Source organism: Manacus vitellinus, unplaced genomic scaffold, assembly GCF_001715985.3.
Source record: "Manacus vitellinus isolate BGI_N305 unplaced genomic scaffold, ASM171598v3 scaffold_68_pilon, whole genome shotgun sequence".
NCBI classification, from domain to species: domain Eukaryota; kingdom Metazoa; phylum Chordata; class Aves; order Passeriformes; family Pipridae; genus Manacus; species Manacus vitellinus.
The window spans coordinates 2,702,260-2,728,497 of record NW_021940744.1 but is presented as its reverse complement, the minus strand read 5'-3'; the positions used below and the strand labels follow the sequence as shown (position 1 = coordinate 2,728,497).

The 26,238-nt window shown below is 42.3% G+C and overlaps 1 protein-coding gene across 1 annotated transcript in view; it reads left to right on the top strand.

Annotated features, from left to right (window-relative positions):
* The window catches only part of BRINP3 (BMP/retinoic acid inducible neural specific 3), a 154,113-nt gene that overhangs the window by 65,620 nt on the left and 62,255 nt on the right, over positions 1-26,238 (top strand). The window contains exon 3 of the mRNA XM_018083851.2: positions 18,636-18,826. Within this exon, the coding sequence (XP_017939340.1) occupies positions 18,636-18,826 (191 nt within the window). The remainder of the gene's footprint in view (positions 1-18,635; positions 18,827-26,238) is intronic.

Here is a 26,238-nt window from a genome sequence, read left to right as displayed (position 1 = left end):
TAGTTGACTCTGTCCTCCAACAATATCTCTGAATATAACATGCAGGGAATATGTGTCCAAGGCTGAAAGTCAAATTGAAGTCTTAACTTTTATGAGCTGAAATTAAAACTAAGCCCCAGCTAGGAGGGCATTGCAGACTGGTACAGGACACCTGGGACCCCTTCTGTGTCTGCCAGTTGTCCCCTGCAGAGCCATGGTCACTTCCCTTACTAATATCTCCCCCTTTATTAAGGGGGATACTGCTGTTACAGGTAATAAATTGATTCACCAATTAAAAATAAAAGAAAAAGCAGTTAAAGATGTGAGAGGAAGGTCAGGACTGATACTCAGGGTTGTCTATTTAATACTAATTTGCTGGGTAACTGAACTTGGAAACAGACTTCCTGGTATTTGGTATAACATCTCCAAAGTACATAAGCTAAACCCATCAGCACCTCAACACTGCAAAAGAAGAGGGTCATAATTATAAGAACATAATTTGTATGAAAGAATACATCCCACCTGGTATATCCTGCATAATTTCAACAGCACCAGCTTTTCTGCTGCACTATGTCAGCACTTCCATTGAAACCCTCATTTTAATGGAAATGCTGTTCATCTGCAAAAAGTGTGTTCTAAGCAGAAAACAGGAATATCCGGGATCAAACACAAGCACACCATCCCTTAAAGTAGTATTCATAATTTTAAAAAGAGTCACTTGCCTCTTTCTGAAAACACAGCCACTGAGAATTGAATTTTAATTTTAGAAGATTTGTTAAATCTTGTCTGGAAATCCAACCGGTCCATGAACCACTTTTTTAGAGAAATATCTGCTACCAGGGAAAGGGGTGGGCTTGGAGAAAAGATCCATTAGACCTGTTCGATGTTGTTAACACAAATCAGGAAACAGTGACAGTCTGAAAATGCAGGATACCGGGGGGAAAAAAAAATCACAAAAAACAACCTAGCAAAAAAGAATGAGTATAATTGGCTCTGATCCTAAGATGCCACTGGGAATTTTCAAATGGGCCCCAGGGGATGTGTGAACACTGCTCTTCAAAGGAAGAGCACACAGGGCTGGTACAAATTATGTAGAACCCGATAAGGCAAGTTACATGGTCTGATAAGGCAATTATCTGGCAAAAGTACCATCCTTAAATCCACAGCAGTCCAGAAAGGCACTAGCAGGAGCATTTTGGCCCAGCTCCACCAAGAATCACCTCGTGCATAGAATGTCAGTGCCTCCCACCCATCACAGCTTGTTTCTCAACACAAGCTTGCTCATAGCTTAGGGACACACTTCCAAAATGTTTTTTTCCCTGGCTGCAGCCACCAGAGCACGGCCACCCAAAGAACAAGGGCTGTGATTGCGAATGGAGTGGTTTCTTCAGCAGGAACTTTTCTCTGAAATGTACCCATTAAGCATCTTTGCTGTGATTTGCAGCAGCTGGTGTGTCTCCATGCCAACTGAGGGGGGAACGGGGAAGGGCACCTCAAAGTCAGCTCGGAGCTCTGCAATGTCTTACGAAGAAAAGCTCGTGATTATAATGAGAGAATAATTCCTGGCCGTGAAAGCTGACTGGGAGCAAATGGAGAAAAGTAAGACTTTCAACTAAAGGAAACCTGACTGGGATTATCACCGTACATGAAAAAGGTGGAATTGCTTTGGAGATGAGACCTTCCTCCTGCCCCTGAAAGCAGCTCCTGGGAAGGGCTGAGAGTTAGCTATTGTGAGTAATCTTTGTGCCAGTGCTTGTGTGGGGATAAAAGACACAAGGATTTTGAGTGACTTGCCTTGCTTGATAAATCCAAGCCTTTTACCTGAGGACAATGGTGAATTTTTGGCAGAGGTGTGTGCGTAATTGCCTCAGTGCTGATGGCAAGTGGGGACTGAGGAAGTAACACACGAGTCCTAATGATGAGGGAGAGCAAGAAACTCTTCAGTGCCTCCATTAAGGCCCAAGTATTTCAGAAATGCAATAATTAAAACAGAAGTTCTCTGCTAAACCAGAACTATGGTGACAAGATAGACACAGAGAGCAAAACAAACCCGGGGAGGACAAGCTAACATTGAAGCAATGACACAGTTGCTGCATATGCAGCAATCTCAGCACATTCTCAGCTGTGTCGATGTTGTTATCCCAGACAATGCATTTAAGTATTTGCTGCAATGCTATTTAGCAGATGATAATGAAATAGCAGGAAAATATACATGAAAGAAGATGGAAATATCTTGTGCCTCCTCACAGGGAAGCTATCAAGCATAGGAACAAAGAAATGACAAAGAGAGCACTCGGAGGAAGGCGATTGCTGTTCGCTGCTTCTCTGCTCTAAATTGGGCACTGGGGAAAAAAAGACAGAAGTTCCACTGAAGTGTAACAGAGGGCAATGTTTGCCACCATGTGTCAACAGTGCACTCAGGGAACGCAGAGGCATGAACTGCAAGAGGCACCAGTTTTAGAAGTTCATCTGTAATTACTTTCTAATGCAGAGGACAGTAATAACGAATAGAAAATAATGAGGAAGGTAAAGAATGATGCCCCTCTCATTTCACCTTCAAACAACCCTAGTTATGTGCGTTCTGCCCCCCTCTCTGTAGCCTCTGCTCTAGGTCTGGGATATAGAGTTAATTTAAAATATTTTTGTGGACAAATCTACTGACATAACAGTCAGCATCAGCATTTAGATTACACTGTCTAATGATACCTGTAGTGGAGGGCTTGGCTTTCTAACTTTAATAACAGGTGACAGTCATTGGTCATATGAGATCACAAGACTTGCTGAAAGAATTGCCTTCACCAATGGATTTCTGCTACATTAAGCTCATCTCGAATTTTGCATTCACTCTCAAAGTTGAATTTACAGAATAATAAAAAGGATGCATGCACAGAAAATGTGGGTAATATAACTGTGGTATGAGGTGGATACAACCAAGTGGACTTCACTGTGGCCTAGAAGTTTGAGGGTTATGTACAGCTGTGACTTCTGCATTTAATCCCACTGTGCTTCTAATGAAAGGGTTTGCTTTTTCCCCCTTTTTAATGTCAAAATACACCTGGTATCATTTTGTCCGTTTACATCAGGTTTGATGTGCCTCTCCTTTACCATTCTGAAGTTGCTGGACAACTTTAGCTCAGGAATTACAGATCAACAACTCTGTAAGTCCTTCCCTGAAAACAAAACTGTTGTGAATGCCCCACGTACATAATAAATACAACAATAAAACTCATTGTTCCACACAAAATGGAACCAGGCAAAGACTGCACAGCCTTCCTTTTCCTTCCCAGTAGGTTTGCTCATTGTCAGGGAGCTTCCAGAGGAACATTCTGACCAAACTCTTCTCCCTTTTATCTGCTTATGGTATTGCTTAAGAAGAGGTGTGAGTAGTGTTGGGAAATACTTCTGACAACCCACAGTTCAGACCCCAGTGAAGAAATGCACAGATTAACTGGCAGTGACCTTTCTGAGTCAACATCCCTGCACTTTGAAATTCAAGTATTTCTAGTTCTGCCTTTTTGCCTTTGATTCTGACCTGGTACAGCTGGAACTAAATATAGATGTGTAAGGTAAAACCCCTGATCACTGCACTTCAAAAGTGTCTTTCAACTTCCTTGCTAGAGGCCTCAAAAGCTGTGTCATACACTGGTGATCAGTGGGCAATATTAATAGTCACATCTCCTCAGGATAACTCAGGATAAGGACACTTTGGGAATGTGTTTCATTTGACATCACCAATCTTTTTTTTGGAGAGAGAGTGTCCTGCCATTCACATGTATTGTAGATGCATATTGTATCATCTTATGACAGTGGCACAATATTTGTAAAATAAGACAGCAAAATATTTTACTTTTGCTTATTGGTACTTATTTTACTTATTAATAGAAGACTGCATGAATTTCAGTTGCAGCTCACTGTGGTGTGTAATTTATGTAACAAACCTTGTTAGTAATGTAGCTTAAGGTTCTGGGACACTGCTAAAATATAAATAATAAAGAAGAACAAATCATATCTGAAATCACCAAGGCTGATATATTCAGAGGGTAATAAAATGTCATTAGTTATTCTGTTAAAGTCATCTGAGCCTTTGGTTAATACAGCAAAAACTTAACATTTGTATTCAAAAATGGATTAACAAACAGGTACACAGTTTTCATCACAGAAAATGAAATTGTTGGTTAAAGTTGAATTTCTTATGTACTTCAGATAAAAAAGATCTACTACTATACTGTCCTCTAACAGGAAGAACTGGAGTCACATCTGTAATGAATGGGGTACAGCTTTGGCTGTTGTCCAGCTCTCCATAAATTCTCACAGATCAACAGGAATAGACAAGTGAGCCAAAACCAATGCAGCTAATTTTAGTTGGCTGAAAGCAGCACCATCTGGATTTCTGGCCTTGGTGACTTTCTATTGATCCAATTCTTGCAGAACAATTTGATACCGAGTGCACAAGGTAGTTTTTCAGATTCACAGCTTGCAATGCTCAGACATCATCCCCTTTTGAGGGTTTCAGTGAATTATCCCAGTACAAAATACCAGGGAAATATTCTCACCACATTCAAATATTGAATAAGTGACAAAAAACAATCCACGACTGGACACGCCGTGGACAAAAAGAATTCAAATTGATCAGACATTGATTGTGAATAACTTACTCAGATATAGTTTGAAATGAATTTTAAGACCAGAAGGCTAGAAATGCCAGTTAAAAGTTTTGTGGCTTGTGGATTTATTTTCTCTCTCTTCATTTACTTTGTATTGAGCTCTCACAGAGTAGACTTGGGTATCATGAAATTTAGGGTGAATTTTGCCATTTTCAGTAAAGGTAATTATAATTTTAGGACTTGATATGAAAAATAATTTGCACGTGCCAACTTTTTCGTCTCTTTTAAACTCTAAATATAGTAAATAAGATGCTCTAACCTCTGTGGACTGTCAGCTTTTCAGTTAGATCTGGGTTTTAATTTACTTACAGAGAAGTAGGGTTATCAACAGAGCTCACTAATTGCATTATCTGTCCTTAATGTGGGTGTTCCAGTGTATCATTAAACTACATATCCTACACAAAACCTAAGTGTACATATACACTTATTTATACCTATTACAAATTAATAAATAGGCACTTGTAGATTAACTTTTTTTCTGGTGACTGATGTCCATTCAGGACAAAAAAACCATTCAGGACAAAAAAAACATGGATAACTTTGCTTTTGCACCACGTTATTCAGCCTCACAACTCCTTGTTAACGGTATCAGAGGGTCTTGAATCCTAAGGCTCAAAATAATCTTGCACAGCATCAGTGTCCTGAAGCTTATTAGATGTTTATTAGACACTGCATCAGCCCAGAAAGTTGCCTTTCTTTGATGTTGATACAAACACCCACTTGTGCCTCATTACTGAGGAACCTCCAGGGGCTCAGGCAGATTTGCATCCTAACAGCAGGTGCACAACCAACCTTCTTCACTCCTCATTCCCCAGCCATTTCTAACTAATCTTTGTTTACTTCATTAGCCCTGCTTCCAAACTCGTATTTAGAACAATACTGCTTTTATTTGAGCTACTGAAAGGATTTCGGAAGGCTCGTCCTTGTAAAGATGCCTCTGGGAGAAGTTAGCTATTCAAATGTCTAGGTGTAGATTAAAACAAAGGTGAGCATTTACAATTTTTTATACCTATTTTAGATTGTCTTTAATCAATTAAGTCAAAAGCCAGGTGGGAGATGGAACGGAGAAAGAGAATTATAGACAGTTAGCATATTTACTCCTTACTGAAGCAGATGCTGAATTTAGAAGACCAGATTCTACCTTAAATTAAAATGGCTCTATCTTTAATTTTAATCATTCTTTTTGGCACATTTTAAATGCCTGGGTTTTCCAGAGGGGTTAATTTCCATAGACTGTCTCTATTCTTTGATTTACCTTGATTAAAGTAAGATATGGGCAAACTGATCCCCCTCGGGTAATAGCAAGTTTACTGTTCTCTGGTCTCCTGCACAGCTCTGCAGTGTTTCTGGCTTTTACCATTATTTCTGTTTGTATTTGTGACATATATAGAGAGAAATTAAAGTCATCACAGAAGCCCCTGAAATATCTGACTTTTTTTTTTTTTAATTGTGTCAATAACCTTGTCACAGAAGTGTCCCACGTGTGGGTGGGAGTGTTTGGCCACCAAACACAAAGTACCAAGCAGTTCTGTCTGCTCTGAGGTAAAAGACTTTTTGCAGTAAAGAGCAGATAGAAACCAAAAGGACTTAGCAGGCAAAGGGTTGTACTGCTCTCTCCTGATTCTGTCTGTCCTGCATCATCTGTTTGAAGGATCCCTTTTTGTTCTGGACAATTTAGCTCCGACAGCTCCAGCTGCAGTTTACAGTAATAATGGACAAAATTATAAAATACAGCAATGTCAAGCAGCCCCCTAATCTCAGCTCTGGTGCTGGGAATAAGATGCCTTTGCTGCTGTCAGCAATTTGAACACCAGCTTGCAGCAAGGTGTTCAAACCAGCTGAGCCATCCATCCAGACTCATGTGCACCTTCCCAAAAATGTTCAAGGCATGTGTAAGTGGTATAGCTCACTTATCTGTGAAAGTAAATGTACCTGAATATTGTCAGCTTTGAGTATTGGCACATTTTTGAGTCGTTAGAAATCCGTGGCTTAGACCATCCTGTGATGCCATGGGGATTACAGCTACTGCAACTGAGTTTATAAAACACCCATGGAAAGTCTGCAAATACTGTTTCCTAATAAACAATTCTCCTCCAGTTTGAAAGGGACATTTTTCCTTCTGTTTTCCTCCCCACTGAGGCCACCAGCTCCCAGAGAGTCACCTGTTCTCAGAGCATTTACCAGAAATAATCCTTTATAAGCATTAATCCTTACAAGGTTTATGATGTGACTTTATTTTCATGACTTGCATGATCACTGCTAACTGTCAGTGATGGAAACAAAATCAGCACTTTGCATGGTCATGCTTCAAACAATTACTGAACAGTGTGTTAGAAGGATGCAACGACAAAACCCAAGGAAGACCTGAGGGAAAAAACCACTTCATGCAAATTAAGTTTTGTGTTGTGAGGTTTCCCTCAAATCCCCCAGTAATAACTGTTTACATTGCAAGGGCAAGGCCACGTGGGAAGGACAATCTGTGTCAGGAGCAGGACTAACTGCTGCTCTTTCTGGGGCTTCAAACACAAAGAATTCCATAGTTTCAGAGACAAGGGACAGTTTCTTTCTGAGTGCTGCTATTTGTATGAATATACTTAATTTGTTTCCCTCCTCTTCCTGGGCGTGAGGTGAAATGATAAGTCTGAATCTTAATAATAACTGAACTGATTCTAATAACCTCAGAAACTTAATAGCAACTAAAAAAAATACACACATATGTGCTTTTTCTTATTTTTAATCCCACAAGGATAAAAATTTACATTGCGCTGCTTTCAATTGCACAACCTGTCTGTAATTAAACTGACATCTTATTGGTGTCTCTGAGCCAAAATATGTCAGGTTTAGAAAAATATTGGTCTCAAGAAAGTGATAGTTGATTAAAATATAATCTTGAAATATTCTTAATATCACTGAAACAAAACATTTAATCTAAGCATAGTAAATCTACCAAAATGCTGAAACAGGCATTTACTACTTCATCTTTGACATTTTCAGAGAAAATAACATTCTCAAATGCATGGCTCCAGACTCCAGCTCTGCACTTGTACTTCAGAAACAATTCTTCCTTCATACCATTACATGACTGACACTTTTTGAAATGTAACAATCACAGTTAGCACTTCAAAATTTCTTTTATTCTATATTCTTGTGTCAACTTGCAGCAAAACTTGCCCTGCATAAAATATGATTAAACCCAATTCTTTTGCTGACAGCGCTCTCAGCTGCTTCTCACACGACTTCAAATCAAACTCTTCATATCAAGGGCATCTTTGGTCTCATCCAGCTTCAGACCAGGAAAAATTGATGTGAGATTTATGGAAGGAATTCTTGGCTGGGAGGGTTGGCACAGGTTGCCCAGAGGAGCTGTGGCTGCCTCTGGATCCCTGGAAGTGTCCAAGGCCAGGTTGGATGGGGCTTGGAGCAACCTGGGCTGGTGGAAGGTGTCCCTGCCCATGGCAGGGGGTGGGATTCGATGGGCTTTAAGGTCCCTTCAAATCCTATCTTTGTCACCCAAAATTAGCCTGGAGAAAAGGAGGCTCAGGGGGGACCTTCTGGCTCTGCAACCCCCTGACAGGAGGGGGGAGCCGGGGGGGGTCGGGCTCTGCTCCCAGGGAACAAGGGACAGGAGGAGAGGGAACGGCCTCAGGCTGTGCCAGGGGAGGGTCAGGTGGGACAGGAGGAGGAATTTCCTGCTGGAAAGGGTGGTCAGGCCTTGGCAGGGGCTGCCCAGGGAGGTTTGGAGGGGCTGCCCAGGGAGGTTTGGAGTCCCCAGCCCTGGAGGTGTCCAAGGAACCAGTGGACGTGGCACTTGGGGACAGGGTTTGGTGGCGAACACGGTGGTGGTGCTGGGCTGACAGTTGGACTCGATGTTCTCAGAGGGCTTTTCCAGCCTTAACCACTCCATGATTTTGTGAAAATGCTGGCAGATGCTGGCAGTGGAGGCAGGAGTGGGAGGGAGCAGCTGCTGTCAGCGGAGCAGACACTACAAACTGACAGCTGGGGCAGCACCTGAACTTTGCTCACATTTACAGGTCTAGATTGGCAGAAATGTAGTGCTGGGACAGATCTGTTGTTCAGCCTTCTTTACCCCAAATAAGGCTTGTTTTTCCTAACTGAGCAATTGTTCAGCTCCTGTTGCTGAGTAACATATTGCAAGTGTGTTGTCATGTCCCCCAGAAGCTTATGTTCCCTCGAAAAAAATCCTGTCCAACCTTTCCTAATAACGATTTTCTTCCACTGCCTGTTGTTTTGAAAAGGATTTAAACAGGGGGTTGTTATTATTTTATTTTCATTTATTTGATTTGATTTTTAATTCATTTATGACTCTTCGGGGGCACCATGACTGGGATCTTAGCAGACCTCTGGAACATGACATTTTGTCACACAAGCTATTTTGTTGTTATATATAAAACATTCTAGTTTTATGTAAGAATTCTTCATGATTGCAGTGGAATTCTAAAAAGAATTAGTGGACCTTTTTGAAATGTGTTCTATTTTACCATGTTTCTACTCGTTTAATTATTTGTTTTCATAAAATCATAGAGTCATTAAGGTTGGAAAAAGCTTCTAAGATCATCTAGTCCAACCTTTGCTCAAATGCCACCATGGCCACTAAACCATATCCCTTAGCACCAAGTCCAGTCATTTTTTGACGTCTTCCAGGGATTGCTCAACCTCTCTCAGTGAAAACATTTTTCCTCCTAACCTGGACCTCCCCTGGCACAACCTGAGGCCATTTCCCCCTGTCCTGTCACTAATTGCCCTGGATAAAAGGCTGCCCCCCCATTTTGTGTATGTTCAGATGTATTTTTCAGCATAGTACCAGACCTTTTTATCCCATGCCATGTTTTCAATTTTCAACCACTTCTCTGGTATCTGTAAATCTTCCAAAGCACTTGCCAGAGCCCTCAGCTCAGTGTATTTTATGGATATAATTTCTTTCATTCCACTCAATAATAAGAATTTTTTAAAAAAAGACCAGGTTCAGGATAATTTCTGCAAGATCCCCTGTAATGTGATAATGTTCCTCTAACAACAAACCCTTTGCAGGGGATCTGGGTCTTACTCCTGCATTCAGACAAATGACTGTAATCACTCTTCTGTGCCTGGATACACAAACCTTCATCCTTTATTGGGGCAGTGGATGGACAGTAATAGATCAAATTGCAGCATGAGAGACTCCAAGCTGATCCATAGCACAGAGGTTTTTCCACTTCAGGATGATTACTGGGGCTAAAGTGTTTCTGTGGCAAAGGACAAGATTGTGGAACCTGCAGTGAGGGCTGAAATTATTCTATGCAACAATCTTTTCTCTTTTTGCATGTTGTCAAAGTGCAATTTGTGTATGCAGAAATAATTTGTGGTTTATATTTTTAAATATTTTAAAATATTTTTTATATTTTTTAATATTTTTTCACATCAGCCAAAAACTACTAAACTATTAACCAGATAATAGATTAAAAGTTACAGTATAATTGAAAGGTATTCGATTTATAACCACTTTAATTTTTTTTTACCTTTTATACTTTTAACTTTTCACTGGTTCAGTATGGCATGGATGTAAAGATGTGGAGGATATTTTTCCCTGTAACTTTCTTCAGTTTCAGAAATCTCATTATTTATCACACGATGCAGCAATAACACATAGGAACGACACTTGCAACAAAATCAAGCCTTTTAATAACAAAAAAAGGCTTGGATTGCTGCAACTCTTTTTATTTCTGTTTCAAGGAAAAACCAGAGAGGAAATTAAATCACCTGCTGTCCCAATTAGCATTTAAATAGTCTCTGTTTGGCAGTGAATTTCATGCTCTTATTTAGGTTAAAGGGGTGAAGAAAGCGTTTGTTCCTGTCTGTGCAGCTGCTGCTGGGTGAAGTTTCTCCTGAAAGGATGCAGGGATTCATGGCTGTGTTCAGAGTCGTTGGATCTAAGACTGCTCTAAATTCTTCAGATCAAGGGCATCTTTGGTCTCATCCAGCTTCAGACCAGGAAAAATTGCTGTGAGATTTATGGAAGGAATTGTTGGCTGTGAGGATGGGGAGGCCCTGGCACAGGTTGTCCAGAGAAGCTGTGGCTGCCCCTGGATCCCTGGAAGTGTCCAAGGCCAAACCATTCCATGATTCTATAAAGTAAGATAAATATAGGCCTTACTTTTTCAGACAACACATTTACACTCGTCTGTTCCTGTGGCAGAAATTAGTAACTCATCTCCCATCCAAATCTTTTATTTAGTTAAGAGCATTAGGAAGTTCTGTGTTTGTAATCTGGAACTATATTGACAATTTTATTGCCCTGATTCTCTGTTCAGCTCACTGGTGTAATTCCACTGTTTCTTTGAGATATTTACAATTGACTCCACTGGAAAAAAGAAGAATGCCAGGGTTATTTTTAATAAACCAGCACTCCAGATTTACTCTGGAATCAATAAAAATAGTTGTGCTTAAGCAGAAGCATCCTTTGTTGTGATAGAAAACTGAAACATTTTTATGTGCTGAATAAGAATTCCTGGCTTAATTTTTTTTGTGTGCTAGGAGAGAACAAAGTATTTCCTTATACCACTGAAACAACACTTAGATAGGTGGATAACATTTAGATGCAAAGAAGATAAGCAGCACATTCCTCAAAGAGCTAAGTCATAAACAAAAAAATAACACACCGAAGTACTTTCAGAAAATATTTTGTTTTACATTCTGCTGCTTTCAACAATTTGAATTGCTACAGACAACAATAGTGCAGCTGTTATATTTCACAATATCAAGACAGCATTTATGCATATATGTGTGAGATTTACACTTGCGTGAAGCCAAACTTATCCCAGGGTGTTGGGAGAAACAGCTGCCTTTATAAATTCAAGTGCAGGTTAAGTGACTGCCACCCCTCAGTGCTGTAAATAGCACTGCTGGAATGTGCTCTGCTGGAATAGGGGTGGAAATAAGGGGGAGACAAAACCCAACTTCTTTGGAAGGGCAAACTTGTGAATTGTTTAGAAAAGGAGCCAGATAATCTCCACTGTAGAAGACTAAGTTTATATAGTGTTCTTTCTGGAAAAGGAACAATTCTAGACAATTTTAGCAGTTTTTGTTTCCCCTGTGATTCATCTGGGAGTATCCACCAACACTGAATCTATGAACCCTCTATTATGTTTTATTTTCTCCAGCAGATCTTTATGCTGATTCATTCTTCATAAACTGTCTTTTCATGTGTTGATTTATGCACTAAAACACTCCACAGATTCAGCTTTCTTCCTTGTCTCTACAAGAAACCTGGTCCATTCTTTTTATTTTTAGTCAGGACAAGGAGAGAAGGAAGAAGAACATGATTTTCACGTTGATTTTGAAGCAGTAACAGGTATAGCCAAATCTCTAAAGCCCATCCTCAGAGAGAGCTCCAGAGATTATAAGTTTCATTTTCTTAGAAATTTCCAGAATCATCAGGTTTTGTTCAGGTCCAATTAACTACAGGGACAGGACTGTGATATCTATTGGCTCTGAAGGTCAGGCAAAAAGGCTGTAAATAGACCTTTCTGCTTCTCTTTGTCATAACTCTTCTCATTGTGTTGAAAAACTCTTTTCCAGGGCAGTCTTCTCCATTTTAAAGGTTAACTGCTGTTTTAGCTCGAGGTAAGATACCTGCTCCTCTGAAAGTGTTCTGGGAAACAGAGTGCAGGTATTTAGTGCATTGTGGAAAAAATGGGAAACAGTTTTTACCCCATTTACGAAGTTGAAATCCATACCTTTTCCTACCATTGACTGTCAGACAACATTGGGTTTTAAAACAGTTGCAAATAAATTGAAAGAAGCACAATCTTCCAGTCAGAGGGATTTTTTTGGATTTCATTTGTCTTCTGCCAGTCTAAAGAAATGCACCATTTTATCAGTCATGTCACCTGGATAATAAATGATTCCTATGAGCAGGTGTGAACTGAGAGAAAAGGATGTTTTGAGCTTGCCAAACTCTCCAGCAGACTGTGGAAGGATTAGATTAGTCTGAGCAATGCACACACAAGGCATTGGAAAGTCTCTTGATATTGTCAACGGGAGAATGAAAAGTTTTCCTGCCCCTCTAGGACCTGTGATAAACCATGAAATCAATATTTCTTACAGGGAAGAATAAATATATAAGGCAGTGACAATAGATATCTTGGTGGAATTTGGTTTTCTTATATTGGCAATATTATATTGGCAAGGACCTGACCCACTAGAAGGTACCTCCCATATGTATTCACAGGGAAAAAGCTGTGATTGCCATAACCAAGACACATTTGGTTAAATGTAACCAGTCTGAATGCATCTGGTAGAATGTGACATGTAACCTGGACTGTTTGTCGTTGTTTGGATGGACAAGTACATGTGACTCCAAAAATGCCCCCAACTTACCCAGCAGGCTGTAAAACCATATTTTAATTGTCATCAGCACAGAATCCCACAATGGCTGGGGCTGGGGGTGACCTCTGGAGAACATCCAGACCAACCCCCTGCTAAGGCAGGGTCACCCAGGGCAGGTGGCACAGGGTCACACCCAGGTGGGTTTTGAATGTCTCCACAGAAGGAGAATTCACAGTCCTTGTGGGCAGCCTGTTCCAGTGCTCTGCCCCCCCTCAAAGAGAAGTTTTTCCTCATGTTCAGGTGGAACTTGCAGTGTTTCAGTCTGTGCCTGTTGCCCCTTGTCCTGTCGCTGGGCACTGCTAAAAAGAGCCTGGCCCCATCCCCTTGACTCTGCCCCCTCAAGAGACTGGCACACACACAAAAACACCCACAGACCAGGGCACATCTGAGTGATCAAACCCCAGAAACATAGAAAAGCTGCAAAATCTGTGTCCTGCTTCCTCAGGCTGTGAGAAACACCTCCCAAGTGTGCCGGTCGTTCTCCATTTCAGATGTAGGCGAGGGCAGCTTTTACTAGGAATTCTCCCTTTCCTCTCTGCTCCCTGGCACTATTAACAGATGCAGAGCTAATGAATCATTTCCTTGGAGTTTAATGCCTGTCTTAAAAGCCTGTGTAAACTGGTGAGATTTTACAAGTTCGTTCACCAGTTCCTCACTCTTGGGTGGTTCATACAAACACCTTTCAGTCCTGAGGTGTTTGTGCTCCACCTGTACTCGCTGTTTAACTCCTGTGTAATCACTACACACTCCTGGAAGTGCATTTCTCCAGGCCAGTCATTCCTCTGCACTGCTGGCGTGATGGAGCTGCTTTCCCAGGCAGGAGGTAAATAAGATTAAGTCATTAAGAGCTGTCAGTTTTGTGCAGATGCCTTTATGTGCACACGGGGCCAGCTGAATGTGGGGATGGTGAGTTCCTGAAGGAGCACTCACAGAGGTGTTTGAAGTGTATCACAAACTCAGAGTAAAAGGCAAACACAACACCACAGGACAAGATACAGAAATAATTCCCTCTTGGATTTCATCAGAGGAGGAATTTTTCAGTACACGTGTTATGGAGACGTGGAAGAAAAGGAAAGCCACCTTTCTTTCTCTTGTGTCCCTTTGATGTTCATGACAGAGAAGTTTCAAATCCCTGATGTCACAGTAGCTGACACAGTAATCTGACTATGAGTAGTCATAAAAAAGAAATACATCCGAGTACATTCTAAGTATATAATATATGCTTTTTATTAAAATTCATTCATACATCTATACATATTTCATATGCATAATGCAAGAAGATAGTGAAGCTGATACTGATGAATTGTGGTTCTGGAAGTAGAATTTCAAGTGCTAGGTGAAAAAGACATAGAAAGGCAAAAAAATGACGAAGATGTTTCAAAGGGATAGTATATTAAGATAAAAAGAAATCCTAATGATAGTGTTTATTCATTGTAAGGTAAAAAACCTGTAAACAATAACATGGAAAACATACATATGTTCAGCAGACTTTTCTGTTTTGACCTTGGGAAAATTCCAGACAATTGTGAGCACATAGTTAACGAAGAAACACTTTCCATTTCAACAGGGGAAAATATTTTTAAAAGATCTTATTGTATCTTGAATGTTTTTCTTTCTGATCACCACATCTAGATAACTGAAATTTTAAGGGACATAGATGAGATGTGTTCTGTACTATCAGGCCCAGCTTCTTCTCTTCCCCAAGGGAGGCTGCTCTCTTTGCTTTGCTCATATTGGTGTCTTTTTCCCTATCAGCAAGATTTTGTACAAAGGTAGGTATTTTCAGAGGGCTTCTCAGTCACTATATAACTAAATCTCTTCTTCTTCACCTTGAATAGCAAAATGAACCGTAACAAGCATTAGTAAAGGTTGTGGCAGATTTCTGATTATTATTATTATTATTATTGCTTACCTGGTCATAATAAACATTGAAAGGTTTATGACCTGTGCTGGTAAGGAGAATGTTTTCACTTGACAATCTGTGAATAACACAGCCTTGGTTACTACCTGATCCTGGGTGAATCCTCTCTTTAAAAGCCCTTTTTTTTTTTTTAATAACAAATATTTTCTGTACTTATTATGTTAGAACTGCCAGTAGGTAGCTGTGAGGTAATAGGATATTGCTGCTATGAACCCCTCTTTTATCAAACTGGTAGGACTGTGATATAGCTGGGGCCCAGTGCTGCAATATAAGGAAGGGATTGAGCCACTGGAGAGTGTCCAAAGGAGGCAACGAAGATGGGAAGGGCCTTGATTTGAAGGTGTGTGAGGACACTGAGGGCACTTGGTGTGTTCAGCTGGAGCAGAGGAGACTGAGGGGAGACCTCAGTGCAGTTCAACTGCCTGGGCAGGGGCAGAGGAGGGACAGGGACTGAGCTCTGCTCTGGGGGGACCAGGGACAGCACCCAGGGAATGGCTGGAGCTGTGCCAGGGCAGGCTCAGGTTGGATCTCAGGGAAAGGTTCTTCCCCCAGAGGCTGGTTGGGCACTGCCCAGGCTCCCCAGGGCAGTGGGCACAGCCCCAAGGCTGCCAGAGCTCCAGGAGGGTTTGGCTGATCCTCTGGGGCACAGGGGGTGACTCTTGGGGATGGGCCTGTGCAGGGCTGAGGGTTGGACTGGATGATCCTGGTGGGTCCCTTCCAACTCAGCATGTCCTGGGATTCTGGGATCCTGGGATTCTGTGATTCTCTGTACCTACACAGCCTGTCTCCTGTGGAGGAATCGGCCTGGGTACAATTTCCCCCAAATGCTACAGTCATACATGGCTTTTGTGTTGAGTGGGACGGAGGAGATGTGGTTGATGGTGCTCTGACCCACCAGTCAGACAGCTGAGCTGCCCCTGGCTGTGTCTGTGCAGTTGCCAGCCCACCCCACCCCAGTCACACACCGGGGCCTGATGCAGATCATGAGCATTGTAATGTCTCATTGACCTTTTTCTTCTGCAGTTGGATATGAAATGAAATGTATCTCATCTTGGCCTTATTCAAACCATGGTTTCAGGCATTAGAAATCCTCGAGCTTTTTAGGAAGGTAGCAGGAGAAAAACCCCATATATTCTCTCATTGTGCTCTTCTGCCAACAGAGTAACTTGCAGCTGCAAGGGAAAGCATTGGATTCAGAATCCCACTGTCATTCCAGCCCAGTCAAAGCAGACATGTTCCACCAGCCAGGTGTGAAGCTGCCTCATTAGGAGAGAGCAACACAGAAGAGCTCTTTTGTATTAGAAGTGATGTGGAGGTCATTTTCCCAGAGTGTTCTCCACACCTCGTCACAATGTTGTTTGATAACATTCATGCTTACTGGCAATGATACTGTTTTATAAAACACACAAGTTACTTACAATGAAGCCTAACATTGCTAATTTTGCCTGGGCTCTCTTCTGTGTGTGGCTGTTGTAGAGAAGAAGAATCCATCAGACTCACAGTAAACCTCTTGGTAGGCTGATTCAGTCATCTGCAATAGCAGAGATTGTATTCCCATTTTAGATCTCCTACACACTACAATTTTAAAGTTCAATGGCATTTTTAAAATTCCTTTCATCTAGATGTTTTATACAGAGCTTTCCCTATATCTCCCTGTACCTCTGTGATTTAAATGAGTGCAGTGGTAGAAGTAAATGTATAATTTATGTACACATTTGGAAAAAAACTACAGCTTGAAACTCAAAGGACACATTGACGGCCCTTGTTGGCCTGCTACCCTAGCAGTCCTCTCAGATCCACCTGCAATTTAAGCTTCTTTCAAGATAAAATCTTGTCCACAACTTGTATGGTGCTTTACTAGGGAGTGTTTCATGTCAGAATGTTAATTGTTTCTTGAGATTAAACATCACTCTCAATGTCTTCGAATAGCAACGTGAATCAAAAATGTTAGGAAATAATTAAAGAAAAGAGTGTTGAAATGACAACTGTGTTTTAAATTGTGCTGGTTTTCACCCCACACTGACTCCCTGACTGGCCATTCTTCAACCCAATGTTCTCTGAGTAGAACTGATGGCAGGAGAGCCCCTCCAGCAGCCAGAGGCTGTGCCATCCTGCAGTCCAGCTGGTCAGAGATGGCACTGCTGGGCTCCAGGGCTCCTGTGTGTGCATTACCCAACAGCCAGGAGGCAGATTTTGGGTAGGACATACAAATCCATGGTTCTGGCGTGCAGGAAGATGGAGAGAATGCTGCCCATGGCCTCTGGCACTACCTATGCTAATAACAGGATTCCATTATGGGCTTCATCCTGGGAGCCAGACTGACTGATTTCCTCTGTCCTGTACAAGCCCAGGAGCTCTGAGCCATCATCCCTCTCTGCACCAGGCTTTGCCCTGAGCATTAAGAACTCCATCCAATGGGTAACATATTGTTGGGGCTGCAAATCTCTGGGCAGCACAGGGGGTACCACCTGCTATTCACTTCTTGAGCAGCTGCTGCTCTTGGCTCTTGCACAGCAGAGGAAGAGGAGGAGTAGGAAAGAACGAGCTTCTCATATCTGTGGTGTTTGTTCTCAGTGGATAATTGGTTTTCTTGTCCAGCAGCCAGCACTGATGCCATGCTATGCTGTGGGAGGTGTTCTCCTGATGAATGGCACTCCAAGCCACTTTGGAAGGCAGGATTTTCTCTGCTCAGATGTTTATTAACTCTGCCAGGCCTGCTAGCCTGCCTCTGGCAGTGGGCAGGAGCATGATTTCCACAGGGGAATAATGCACATTTGGTACCAAAAATTGGTTGGGGCTGGAGAGTTTGTGCTAGAGAGACTACAAAGGGTGATGAGAGAGAGGGAATGGAAACAGGAGAGAATATACCACTACCTACAATTAACCTGTATTTTCTGACCTATTCAAATGGATGATATGACTGGAAAGCTCAGGATTTAAACAAAAAAGCATGTTGTTTTTTTTTCCTGTTTGTTTGTTTGTTTGTTTTTCACATGAAAATTGCATTTACAGTGCAGGGTAATTCACTGTTTCAGTGTCTGCATTAATGTGGTCAAATGCCCATCTTTGATTTCTTTGCTTGTGTGAATTTTTTAAGTGAATGTTGCTCTGTGTTTAGCTGGGACCTTGGTAAGATCTTTTAGGCTCTCTAATCTCTTTGCTTTCCTACATCTTATCTAAGAGGAATCTTAATTGACATGACTGTAGGAGTGACTCAACAAAGTGGGACCTAAAGCAGGGTCTTCAGTTTGCTTGGACTTAATTCTCAGAGTCTGCAACCAAAACAGCTACTGCTGTACCTTGGAAAAGCAAAGCTACTGCCAGGGCTGTGTGTCTTGTCTGGATTTTGAGGACAAGGAGTCCTTCTCACTAATAACTCTATCTGGTATCTTAATTGGTAAGTAAATGAATAAAAGATGTGTTTATTGCTGTGCAATGAGCTTGTTTGTTTTCCCTGCTGTCATTGATTTATTTTGGAGAGGGGAAGGGGACAAGTCTTTGAATTCATTTGTATCCCTCCTACATCTGAAAAGTTCTTAGGAGTCAGTCTTGCTGTCTGTGTATTTCCTCAAAAAGGAGGCCAGAAGTACAGAAAACCCGAATTATCCTAGTAATGCCAAGCATGGTGTGATAGTGTTTCCCTAGATGATTTAAATTACCCAGCTGTGTACGCTTTTGTTTCGCAGAGAGTTTGGCCGCTGGAAAGTGAACAACCTCGCCGTGGAGAGGAGGAATTTCCTCGGCTCTCCGCTGCCCCTCGCCCCCGAGTTCTTCCGGAACATCCGGCTGCTGGGCCGGCGCCCGACCCTCCAGCAGATCACAGAGAACCTCATCAAGAAATATGGGACACACTTCCTGCTGTCAGCCACCCTGGGAGGTAGGGCCTGTACCCGGAGACACTGGGGAGGAAAGTTTGGGGCTGTGCTGGTTTAGAGGTAGACCAGCAGGGGAAATGAACTCAACTCAAAGGAGAGATTATAAATCAGAATAACAATTTAATGAAATAATACAATAGGATTATGCAGGCAAACAGTTGGTTTGAACCCACAGAACCCAAATGTATAACCCAGCACCCTGGGGCATGAACAGACTGGTGTTTGTTTGGCCCCGAGTCCAAAGTAAAAGGAGAGGGGAAAACCTGTTGGTGAGAGTGCTGGTGCAGTCTGGATGAGAATGATGGTCTCAGTCTGGTTGAGAGTGGTGGTTTCAGTCTCTGGATCCCAGGAGTGGTAAAAAAAAGTCCCAAGACTCCAAGATTATCTATCCTCCAGTTCAGGCAGGAATGCCCAGTACCTCCCTCAGGGCAGGGAGTTCCACACTGGGTGTGAGGAGCATCCTCCTATCTCACAGTTCCACACTGGGTGTGAGCACAGGAGCACCCTCCTATCTCACAGGCCTCTGAACACCCAGTTTTATGGCCTGAGGAGTCAGGGCTGCTCTGGGCAGAGGGTGTAAATGGTCTATTGATACCAGTTTCTGGGAAATGGCATGGAAGGCTATGGAATACCCAGTTTTGGGTTACACCCATGCAGTGCTGAACTGGTCCCAGTTGCTCTAACTAGGACAGGGTCACCCCTGGTTCCTTTGTAGAACCAGTGGCTCTTCAGAGGGGCTGGAATCAGCAGCTCTCTGGGCAGCAGGTTTTGTTACAAGCCTGGTGGCTCCTTCTGCTGATGTTAAACTTTGCTTTACTGATGCTGTATAAACAGTTTCATTATGCACAAAAGGAAAAGCAATCCGGTTGCTAAGACTGAAGTGCTTCACCCCAGTTCCTGGTGTGCCCTGTGGCTTTGGGGGATGTTTCTCTGCACTGAGGTGGTTAAGGGGAGGGATGTTTTTTCTGTAAGAGGCCCTTGTAATAATTTACATAAAAACAGATTACAGAAATATCTGGGTCCTTTACAGTCCTGCAGAAATAAAACCAGAAAACCAGTATCAACTATTTCCATCCAGTCTTTGAATCCATGAGACTTTTAAACCACTTTGCTGGGAAATCCCTATTTGCCGCTCTACCCTTTTTATAACTAGTTTCCACTTAACCAGTGGCACTGAGTTTTCAAAATGGGCTGATGAGGCTTTGCCATTTCATTCCCATTATCTTAATGGGATCTGCGTGCCTCAGTCCCCACAGACTAATTTGGAAAGGGTAGCCTGATGGATAATTGGGATCCAGTCACTGAATGGATTGAAGAAATCCAGTGAAGAGGCCTAATGTTCAAGGGAGAGCATAAATTGTTCTGAATGAGAGATAATTAGTACCTGTGATTACCCACCCAGGCATTACAGAATGAACTGACATTTCAGAAATGCAGCTTCATCCCATGGTGGGCGATTGTATTAAAGGCAATTCTGGTGATTGAGCGTCCTTCCAGCAGGACAGGCTTGTTGAAATCCTTTATTCACCTGAGGAATGGTTTCCTTTAGTGCATCTCATGACTGAATCCCAACCATTTGTGAAGGAAATAAAAGCTTTCCTGGTCTGGCTGATAGCTGAGACCTGTAATGACCAAAATTGCTCACAGGGGCCACCTTTTGGAAGTGTCCATCCTAGAAACAAGGTGAATTTCTCTCTTGCTGTAGTGGTTTTAAAAAATAAAGAGCTAATTCCTATCGTTATTTTGGAAACTGGTACCTGTAGAGTAAATACATTCCCCTTGGAATTTTAAGAACAAATTACGCCTGTTGACCAGCAATCTGAAAAAAAAAATCCCATAGTTTCTTTTAATTACTTTGAATATTTTTGCATGTGAATATACCTTCTTATAAACGACTGTGTGTTCTCTTAAGTATATGACACATTTGCATAGAAAAACTAACTGCTGAAGAGAAAGGAAATGCTTATTAAAATACAATAATTAAGGCTTTGCCTGCAGCATGTATCCTGCTGCAGGGATTATCCAGTGGTTAAAGTTCTTTTTCAGTGTTACTGGCTATCTGCTCATTACTAACTCATGTAACTAGCAGTACCTCAGCCATACAATGAAATTAATTTTCAAGGTGCAATTGGATCTAACAACTCTGGGAAAACAGTCTAACATGAGAATAACTGATCTTTAAAATCAAAGCACCGGTATCATGCTGATCATAAAAGAGCTACAGAGTTGACACCCTTTAGGAGGTCTGGACCTAAGTAAAAACTAACACTGAAACGATTTTTTTTTTGAAGCCATTTGAAAATTGGAGCTCAGACATTCCATATCCTCCCCAAAGTGTCAGGAGGCACACCTGCTGCCTTCCATTATCATTGGATGGGTGCTGAATACTTAAAAAAAAATTGTTTCTATTACAATAATTACAGGGAATTAGTGATTTCTAAGAGCTTTCATGAGGTAGCTAATAAACCCACACTTTCCTGTATGTGTTAGTTCTCATTTTTTGCCTAGATTGAATGGGGATTCCCACAGATGCTTGTCCACACTTTATTAACATGTAATTAGATTTTTTTTATCTTTCAGTAATGTATTAGTACTTACCCTTTAATTACAAGTTGTTTTATTGTGAAAGCTTTGTCACTTATGCAGCTTGTTAAAAGCAGAAGACCAAACTGACTGTGCACAGTACTTTCAGTTAATGAATCCCCAATCATCTGTATTCATGGACAGAAAGGAAAACTTGGCAAATGAATGGGGATGTGGTAAGATTTGTGTGCCTCTGTGACCATTTGGCTCTCATGAAGATCCCTTTTTGAGCATAAAGGGAACTCTTGCACGTGGTTGGTGGTGATCCCTTCCCAAGCCTTTATTCACAAACACAGAAATATGCTCCTCAAGGGCACTGGGAAATGAGAACTTGGGGAAAAGGGTTCTATATTTCTTGCTGCCACAAAATAATGTGGAAAGTGACATTTCCCAGCGCTTTTATTTCTTGTGGAAATTTTCTCTCGTGGCATAAGCCCATCTGTCCCTAATGGGCAGCTCAGTCATGTCTGACTCTCCCAACTGTATTTCTAAATTCTTCATCAGTGTTCAGCTAGAAGTTCCAAAAACCAGAGGCTCTCCTTTGAATGGGAGGCAGCACACAGTCTTACATTTCCTCCTTTTGTTTTGCATTGATATTTTTTTACCTGCATGAAACAGTGATGGTCCAGTTGGCTGGACTGCATTTTAATGGTTTGCAAAAAAGTCCTGTGCAGCAGTGAGTTCAGAGCTGGAGGGTATTCAGGAGCCTGGGGCCCCACTGCAGGAGAAGTGTAAGAGGACAAAACCAACAATGAATCTCACCTTAAGGTGGATTATCTTAAATGATGACTTAATGAACCTAAACGATTCACTTTAATGTTTTTCCTACATATAAAGGCATATAAAATTTCCAGCACTTAAGATTATGGAAGCCAAGGGGAAGAAAAAAAAAAACACAAAATATATTAACTTTCTTCTCCTGCCTCCTCAATGAAGAAAACAATGAAATCCTCAAACAGATGGTTTGTATGGAATTAATGTTCCCTGTTATTCACCTGAACCATGGCAATGATACCACATCTGGCCTGGCATGAATTTATATCAGTTTGGAACCCGTGCATTTCCATCAGCATCTGCTGAAGTTTGGGAAAATGACCTGATAAGACCCTAACAGTCCATTTGGTGATCCAGACAGGAAGGGATTTTGCATGAATCTCTGAAGGGGTGAGAACTGCTTGGATCACTGCCTTTTCCTACCACTACCCAGTCTACAGATGAAAATATGAAAGATCAAAGCCTATAAACCCTTCATCATTACAAAGATGTGGGTACAGGCAAACCGTCTCTCAATAATTGAGGCAGAAAATAGCACTAAGTATTTAAATCACATGAATATGTATTGTTATGTGTAACAAAGTATATTTACTCTTTCAATAGATGGCTATATTTAGTTACAGTTGTTACAGCATTATTCCAATTCTACCATGTTGACAGTGGTTTGCATTTTTAATTTAAATAATTCCTGAATATGTTCTTAGGATGCACACAAAATTAATTTCTAATTTCTAAATGCCATTTACAAACTGTTGGTTAGGAGTCTCACATTTAAATGGCCAGAGATATATCGGGGTAAATTTCTTTATATATTTTTTTATTTCATATTTCTTAAAAAAACCCAGCACGTGGAATAACTTTCTCAACTCAGGAGAGTGGCTGTCAGTGGGAGCCTCTCCATGGCCATAAAGCATCCGTGCAGTGACTCTGCTAATTTCTGGAACCAGTCAATCCTTGCATTACGTGGCATCATTCTGTGAGCATAACTGAGTGTTTTCATGCTATTTCCTTTAAACCTGAGAAAGTGAAGTTAACTGGCTCTTGAATTTCGTGCTGGAGAGTAAATTCTGCTTGAAGAGCTTGTGAAAAGCACAGCTGGGAGAATTCCATGCTGAGTAATCACATTTTCTCAGTGTTCACTGTCATTACTCCTTTTCAGTTCTTAAAACTCGTAACTTTCTAAATCACACTTGGTTTTTTAGCTGATGTTCGGACGTCTCCTTAGCCTGTTTCATGGTGGCAGACTGTAACCAGTGGAAAACAAGATTCAGCCACGCTCTCAATGTGACAAAAGAGCCTCTTCTGGCGTGGGTTTCGTTTTCTAGAAATTAACTTCAAACTCAAACTGCCTTTCCCAAATCAAATCTGGGTCAGTGGTGTTAATTCCCAAACCCAGGAGTTCTGGATGCAGTTCTGCAGGGATGTGGGTGCCTGAGCAGCAGTGTATGGGGCAGTTCTTGGGTTTTTAATCCACCTTTTCTAACAGGAGCTAAATTGGCTCTGACAGATGAAAAACTCTGTCAAAATCCTTTTGAACAGCAACTATTTTTGAAACCCACCTGACTGCACAGCTACAAGTGCCTGGGAATGGCAGTGCTTGTGTGAGATTCCACATAAATGCCATGCAGGAGTTTTTGAGGAGGAAGAACTTCTTCCACACTCACACTGATGGCCCTTCACTGCAGCTGCCTTTGCTCAGCCCTGGGAGATGGGAGTCAAAGTAAACGTTTCAACCTGGTCACAAAGGCTGAAAAGCAAAACATCTCTGTCAGGGAGTGGGACTGAGGCTGCAGGGCTGAGGATGCCAAGGGAATCCTGCCTGCCAGAACACACCCACCACCAACTGCCGTGGAAAGCATGGGATCAAACGGGACGGGGTTAGTAGGACGATGTGACAACTGTGATGGGGTTTAAAGGCTGTTTTCCCGAGACTTTCCAGTCAAAACAAAACAGCACGATATAACACACAAATGCTTTTTCGAGGTTTGTTTGTTTGTTTTCGAAATGGGAATTTTTGTTGTGGTTTCGCTCTCTGCCCCCTGGAGAGCAGTGGATGGGAAAATCCCCGGGTTTTTTTGAGAGTTAAAACAAACTCTGTTTTAATAATAAAACTTAGAAGAACTCTGTTGAAGTAGAAGTCATCTCATTATCTCTGCTAATGACTACATAGATCAATCAAAAGTGTTTATACCAGAGAAAGATGGGGTGGATGCTCAGAGGGCTGGAGCAGCTCTCCTTTGGGCACAGGCTGAGGCAGCTGGAGGTGTTCAACCTGGAGAAGAGAAGGCTCCAGGGAGACCTTATTGCAACCTTCCAGTGCCTAAAGGGGCTTATAAAAAAGGAGGGAGAATGACTTTTTACATGGACAAATAGTAACAGGACAAGGGGGAATGGTTTTAAACTAAGAGAGAAGAAATTTAGGTTAGATGTTTGGAAGGAATTGTTGGCTGTGAGGGTGGTGAGGCCCTGGCCCAGGTTGCCCAGAGAAGCTGTGGCTGGCCCCGGGTCCCTGGGAGTGTCAAGGCCAGGTGGACGGGCTGAAGCCCCTCCCATGGCAGGGGGTGGCACTGGATGGGCTTTAAGGTCCCTTCCAACCCAAACCACTCCATGGTTCTGTATCAGAGAAGACAACATCAGAACTCAGAGGGGTAAATACTGTGTCAGTGACCAGCTCAGGCTGCACAAATTGGGTGCAAAATTTAACTAGGAGATTTTTCTCCATGTTTTCTCCTCTTCCAAAGGTCTTAGCTGGTGTATTTAGAATAAAGAGGCTTTTGAAAGCTCAACCACCTTTCTAGTAGAAAGATGAGTTGTAAGGGCCAAGAAAACAAGCACTCAAAGCTGCAGAAAATCTCGAAAACAGAGGGGGGGAGAGAAGTTTTCAGGTTCTCTGTGTTTTCATTATCATAGAACCACAGATTTGTAGAATGGTTTGGGGTGGAAGGGATCCTTGGACCAGGCTGCTCCCTTTAACCTGGCCTTGAGCACCTCCAGGGATCCAGGGGCAGCCACAGCTTCTCTGGGCAACCTGTGCCAGGGTCTCAGCACCCTCACAGGGAAATCTTAACATCTGCTCTAAACCACATCTTTACAGCTCCATAAACAGCTGCACGAAGCCCACATGAGCCTCTGGCTCAGCTCTCTGCCCACTCCATTGCTTTTCATCTCAGGAACACCTTTCCTGCTGGCTGGATCCCACGGCAGGTTGTGCCAAGGCGGGTTCTGTCGCACGGGCAGAGTTGAAAGCCAACGGTGCTGGAGCCTGGATGTGGGTTTGGTGGCACATTTCCCTCGGAGTGCAAGTCATTAGGGTCTGCTGTGCTTTCCCAGGGCCCTGCTCAGGGCAGTTGGCACAGATGCAGCACAGTGTGACAAATGTCCCACCTGGCCACAGCGCTGGCACTGCCTGATGGTGCAGTGAACCCTGTGCACGAATCTGTGCTGGTGCCACGTGCCCATCCCTGCCCTGCCAGGCACCTGCTCTGCTTTGCAGGAGGTTCTGGCAGTAGTTAAGTAAAACATGAACCCGTGTCTAACCATTACAGCAGAAAGATTGGATAACTGGGTGGGAGAATCCTCGTATTTATGGACGCTGCTTTAACTCCTGGTTCTTTGGAGCACCCTGCATTGATGGCTGTGTGCACAAAAAAAAACATGACCCATTATGACACCACAGGAGGAGAAGTGTGAGTGTAGTGGTGGCAACTGAGGGAAGCTCCAGCTGGAATAGCCACCTGTGCTGGGCACAGCTGTCCCTTCCAGGACAAAAGGAACAGACTGGACAAGCCCCTTGCAGGGCTAATTAGATAAAAGGCTCCTGGGTAATGGCAGTTTTGCCTTTCTGAAGGGCCTGACTGTCCTCTGAATTTCTGAGAGATTGGGAAGCACGGAAGGTGCATTGGGGAAAGAGGAGTGTGCTCATGTTAATTAAAGACAAAGGAGCTCTGTGAGCCAGACTTTGCTGACAGATGTGCTCCCCTGCACGGAGGCAGGAGCGTTCTGCACTCAGCACTGCTCACCACCAGGATTATCTCCCTCTGAAGATGATGTCATGTTT